The sequence below is a fragment of the Lipotes vexillifer genome, unplaced genomic scaffold, assembly GCF_000442215.2.
Source record: "Lipotes vexillifer unplaced genomic scaffold, Lipotes_vexillifer_v1.1 scaffold691, whole genome shotgun sequence".
In the NCBI taxonomy this organism is placed as follows: domain Eukaryota; kingdom Metazoa; phylum Chordata; class Mammalia; order Artiodactyla; family Lipotidae; genus Lipotes; species Lipotes vexillifer.
In genome coordinates this window covers 3,162,595-3,168,442 of record NW_006788040.1, presented here as the reverse complement: position 1 = coordinate 3,168,442, position 5,848 = coordinate 3,162,595, and the positions used below count along the sequence as shown (strand labels likewise).

Here is a 5,848-nt window from a genome sequence, read left to right as displayed (position 1 = left end):
GGAGCACAGGCTCCGGATGCGCAGGCTCAGCGGCCGTGGCTCACGGGCCCAGCCGCTCCGCAGAATGTGGGATCCTCCCGGACCGGGGCATGAACCCGTGTCCCCTGCATCGGCAAGCGGACTCTCAACCACTGCTCCACCAGGGAAGCCCGAACCTAGATTTTTGACTGGAATCAACTATTAAATACAATGTTTCGTGTATAATTATTTTTAATTCATAAGAAAGTATTAAGAATGTCTATTCATAAATCAAACATTTCTGTAGTATTTGGATAAAGTCTGTGACGTTTTTGAAAGCAGAAGAAAAAGTTATAGACATGAGAAGTCATGTTGGACTTCCCTGGTGGCTCAGTGCTTAAGAATCCACCTACCAATGCAGGGGACATGGGTTTGAGCCCGGTCCGGGAAGATCCCACATGCCGCAGAGCAACTAAGCCCGTGCGCCACAACTACTGAGCCTGTGCTCTAGAGCCCATGAGCCGCAACTACTGAGCCCATGAGCCGCAACTACTGAGCCCGCGTGCCGCAACTACTAAGCCCACACGCCTAGAGCCTGTGCTCCACAACGAGAAGCCACTGCACCACAACAAAGAGTAGCCCCCACTCGCTGCAACCAGAGAAAGCCTGCGTGCAGCAACGAAGACTCAACACAGCCAAAAAAAAAAAAAAAAAAAAGTCATGTAAGAAAAAGCAGAATAAATCTAGAAGGAACAGGTAATTTCCTAGCATATCTAACAATTCAACTATTAAATACAGCTGAGGGACTTCCCTGCTTGCCCAGTGGCTAAGACTCCATGCTCCCAGTGCAGGGGACCTGGGTTCCATCCCTGGTGGGGGAACTAGATCCCGCATGCACGCCGCAACTAAGAGTTCAAATGCCGCAACTAAAAAACCCTGTATGCCGCAATGAAGGCCTGGAGCAGCCTAATAAATATATATATTTTTTTAAAAAGATCTTTAAATGCAACTGAGTATCAGAGCTGGGTTCTGATCTCCAACATAATTTGGGCTAAATTATTTCATGCCTCTAGGTCCACTTTGCAAATACTTGGAGATCAGTGATGATTAAGTCCCAAAGAAAATGGGATATAAAAGACTTTAAAGTTCTGATAAGAGCTATGGAAGTGGCAAGCGGGCAGCACACTTCTAGGTATTTGACATCCAACTGTCCAGTCTCAGGGCCTCAATCTCTCCACGTGTATATTAAAGATGGTTAACTTTTTTTTTTTTTTTTTTTTTGCGTTATGCGGGCCTCTCACTGTTGTGGCCTCTCCCATTTGTGGAGCACAGGCCCCGGACGCGCAGGCTCAGCGGCCATGGCTCACGGGCCCAGCCGCTCCGCGGCATGTGGGATCCTCCCGAAACGGGGCACGAACCCGCGTCCCCTGCATCGGCAGGCGGACTCTCAAGCACTGCGCCACCAGGGAAGCCCAAAGATGGTTAACTTTTTTTTTTTTTTTGCGTTATGCGGGCCTCTCACTGTTGTGGCCTCTCCCATTTGTGGAGCACAGGCCCCGGACGCGCAGGCTCAGCGGCCATGGCTCACGGGCCCAGCCGCTCCGCGGCATGTGGGATCCTCCCGAAACGGGGCACGAACCCGCGTCCCCTGCATCGGCAGGCGGACTCTCAAGCACTGCGCCACCAGGGAAGCCCAAAGATGGTTAACTTTTTTTTTTTTTTTGCGTTATGCGGGCCTCTCACTGTTGTGGCCTCTCCCATTTGTGGAGCACAGGCCCCGGACGCGCAGGCTCAGCGGCCATGGCTCACGGGCCCAGCCGCTCCGCGGCATGTGGGATCCTCCCGAAACGGGGCACGAACCCGCGTCCCCTGCATCGGCAGGCGGACTCTCAAGCACTGCGCCACCAGGGAAGCCCAAAGATGGTTAACTTTTAAAGCCAATTGTTTGTACACTTCAAACTTTTTATTTATGACACTGGAACCCTTTATTCAATAATCTCCTATAAGGAACCCCAAAAGATAAAAGCAAAGAGGTCCCTGTGTATCTACAGTAATCCCAAGGCTATAAAGAACATACATATTGTCTGGTCCAGAGGTTTCTTATTTTATTATTTATTTATTTTTAAAAAATTTTTGGCCATACACCACAGCATTCAGGATTTTTAGTTCCCCAACCAGGGATCAAACCCATGACCCCTGCACTGGAAGTGGAGAGTCTTAACCATTGGACTGCCAGGGAAGTCCCAGAAGTGTTTTTAAACTGAGACAACTTTCAAATCTACTGTCTCATTAGTCTATCTATCAACCAGGTGAGAAAATTCAAAGTTTCTGCTGGCAAAAAAAGGAAAAAAAAAAAGATTATACACAAAGTTGAAAGACAACAAGTCTGGGGAAAACAAAACATATATAATATACTGGCTTTCTTAAAAAATTTCTTATAGATTAACAAGAAAAAGACCAATGAGCCAAAAAAAAATTTGCAGAAACATGAACAATTCACACAAAATGAAACACAGATGGCTTAAAAGATGTTCAACACCACCTATAATTTACAAAATACAAATTAAAACAGTGATCTAATTTAATTATAAAATGCCTACACTTATAAAAGTACATACAGTAATCATGAAACAAAAATCCAGGGGCTTCCCTGGGGGTGCAGTGGTTGAGAGTCCACCTGCTGATGCAGGGGACATGGGTTCGTGCCCCAGTCCGGGAAGATTCCACATGCCATGGAGTGGCTGGGCCCGTGGGCCATGGCCACTGAGCCTGTGCATCCGGAGCCTATGCTCCGCAACGGGAGAGGCCACAACAGTGAGAGGCCCGTGTACCGGGGGAAAAAAAAAAAAATCCATGAAAATAATATTCAAGATATAGACTGCTGTCAGAATCCCAAAATGGTACTCTACTCCCTCCTCTCTGTAGGTAAATACTGTCTTTTATGGTAATCACTTCTTTTTTTAAAAAATACATTATCAAGTATGTAAATATGCAATCTTCAAGGTTTTAGTTTTGCCTAGTTTTGAACTTTATATATAAGGAATTATACTGTATACATATACATTCTTGTGATGTTTCTTTTGCTCATACTATAAGACACATCTAGGTTGACAGATGTGATTTTTTTTTTTTTTTTTTTTTTTTGCTGAATTGAACTCAGCAAAAAATTTACTTTATCCATTGTACTGTTCAGGGACATTCCAATTTTGAGCTATCATGAACAAGGATGCTATGAACTTTCTTTTACATGTCTCCTGATGAGCACATGTACATACTCAAGAGGAGAACTGCTGGGTAAATGGGTATGTGCACCTTCAACTAATGCGATAATGCAAAATTGTTTCCCAAAGTGTTCTAGCAATTTACATACTCATCCATAGTGTTTGAGAGTTCCTGGTGCTACAGAACCCTCCAGTATCTGGTGGTGGAGTATCTTATTGTGCCTTTAATATGCATTTCCCTAAAGACCGATAAGGTCAAACATCTTTTCATTTAATTGGTATTTGGATATTCCCCTTTGGGGTTGGGGAAATTTTTTTTTTTTTTTTTTTTTTTTTTTTTAGATTGTCTGCCTATGAGATGTAATTTTTTACCTATCAGTTAAGTGGTGATCAAAAAATTTGAAAATACAGTTCTGAGAAGATGGAGAAACAGGCATTCCCACTGTAAAAGGAGTGTAAATTGGCAAGAACTTTTTCCAAAATTCAAAATGTATATACTTTAAGATCCAGCAATTTCCCATCTAGGAATCCATTTACCTACTTGCAAATATATACAAAGAACTTAAAAAGAATGGTGGTCCAATGTTCACTGCAGCACTGTTTACAATAGCCAGGACATGGAAGCAACCTAATTGTCCATCGACAGATGAATGAATAAAGATGTGGTACGTATATACAATGGAATATTACTCAGCCACAGAAAGGAACAAAATTGAGTTATTTGTAGTGAGGTGGATGGACCTAGAATATTTCATACAGAGTGAAGTAAGTCAGAAAGAGAAAAACAAATACCGTATGCTAACACATATATATGGAATCTTAAAAAAAAAAAGGTTCTGAAGAACCTAGGGACAGGACAGGAATAAAGACGCAGACACAGACAGAGAATGGACTTGAGGACGTGGGGAGGGGTAAGCTGGGACGAAGTGAGAGAGTGGCATGGCCATATATACACTACCAAATGTAAAATAGCTAGCTAGTGGGAAGCAGCTGCATCGCACAGGGAGATCAGCTCCATGCTTTGTGACCACCTAGAGGGGTGGGATAGGGAGGGTGGGAGGGAGATGCAAGAGGGAGGGGATATGGGGATATATGTATACATATAGCTGATTCACTTTGTTATACAGCAGAAACTAACACAACATTGTAAAGCAATTAGACTCCAATAAAGATGTTAAAAAAAAAGAATGCTGGTCATGGTAGATTTGTTAGTAATAACAAAGATTAGAATTAACTTAGAAATCCATCACTAGGAGACTGGTTAATTATCTGTACCTAGCCTTACAACAGAATTCCACTCACCTGCTGAAAAAGAAATTAGGTAGAACTCTATGTGCCCATATGCAACAAGCTACAGGAGAGTAAAATGAAAAGATCCGATGTGTTGCAGTGTGAACAGTATCTTACTTACAGTGTAAAAAACCAGAAATATATACAGTCATAAACTTGTAAATTTTTACATTATCTTCCTTAGGAGACATAGGAAACAGGCAACAAGGGTAACTTCTGGGGAGAACTGGGAGCAAGGAGTGTAAGACTTTTCAATACGTAGCCTTCTGTGCATATAACAATATTCACATGGCTCAAAGTTCAAACGTTACAGTCGCTTATATATATTTTTTAATATCTTTATTGGAGTATAATTGTTTTACAATGTTGTGTTAGTTTCTGCTGTATAACAAAGTGAATCAGCTATACATATACATATATCCCCATATCTCCTCCCTCTTGCGGCTCCCTCCCACCCTCCCTATCCCACCCCTCTAGGTGGTCACAAAGCATGGAGCTGATCTCCCTGTGCTATGCTGCTGCTTCCCACTAGCTAGCTATTTTACATTTGGTAGTGTATATATGTCCATGCCACTCTCTCACTTCGTCCCAGCTTACCCTTCCCCCTCCCCGCGTCCTCAAGTCCATTCTCTATGTCTGTCTGCGTCTTTATTCCTGTCCTGCCCCTAGGTTCTTCAGAGCCTTTTTTTTTTTTTAAGATTCCATATATATGTTAGCATACGGTATTTGTTTTTCTCTCTCTGACTTACTTCACTCTGTATGACAGACTCTAGGTCCATCCACCTCACTACAAATAACTCAATTTCGTTTCTTTTTATGGCTGAGTAATACTCCATTGTATATATGTGCCACATCTTCTTTATCCATTCATCTGTCGATGGACCCTTAGGTTGCTTCCATGTCCAAGCTATACAATTGTTTACAGAGTGACAAGTTTCCCTCTGACCTGCCCAGCTCCGTTCTCTAAGGCGTAACCCATATTATCAGTTCCTTGGACCTCCTTTCCGACACCTGATGTTTCACCCTTTCACTTAAAAACAAATAGTCATGGATATAAAATAGGTTAAATTAAGTGACCATTAAGTGAATAAAGGGCACCTGAAACTTACTCATCCTCCTCCTCCTCTCGCTTGTGTTTCTTTCTATGGTGAACTGAAACACTGTTGAAACAAACCAGAAAATCAGTCAGTTGAGAAATTTATTGAGCGGGTGCGTTCAGCATCCACTTTCTGGCTCCGATAATCTTGCCCACCCCATTCCCACCAGCGGTCCCCTTCCTTGCCGAGTGGGATGGATATACAGGTCACAAGGTCAGTCAGATACAGAGATTGAAATCTAAACTTCTCATTTGGTCAAGACCGGGGGAGATAAATTGAGGG

At 42.9% G+C, this 5,848-nt stretch overlaps 1 protein-coding gene across 6 annotated transcripts in view; it reads right to left on the bottom strand.

The window, feature by feature from the left end:
* The window catches only part of CCDC117 (coiled-coil domain containing 117), an 11,679-nt gene that overhangs the window by 5,029 nt on the left and 802 nt on the right, over positions 1–5,848 (bottom strand). For 2 of the 6 annotated variants that reach the window (XM_007461150.1, XM_007461153.1), the window contains exons 2-3: positions 5,579–5,629; positions 605–607 (exon numbers count right to left, since the gene is read on the bottom strand). The exons of 2 other annotated variants lie outside the window; for them this stretch is intronic. In XM_007461150.1, the coding sequence (XP_007461212.1) occupies positions 605–607; positions 5,579–5,629 (54 nt within the window). Of the gene's footprint in view, positions 1–604; positions 608–5,574; positions 5,630–5,848 lie in introns of all 6 variants that reach the window. 2 more of the 6 variants (XM_007461152.1, XM_007461149.1) reach the window with 2 other exon arrangements.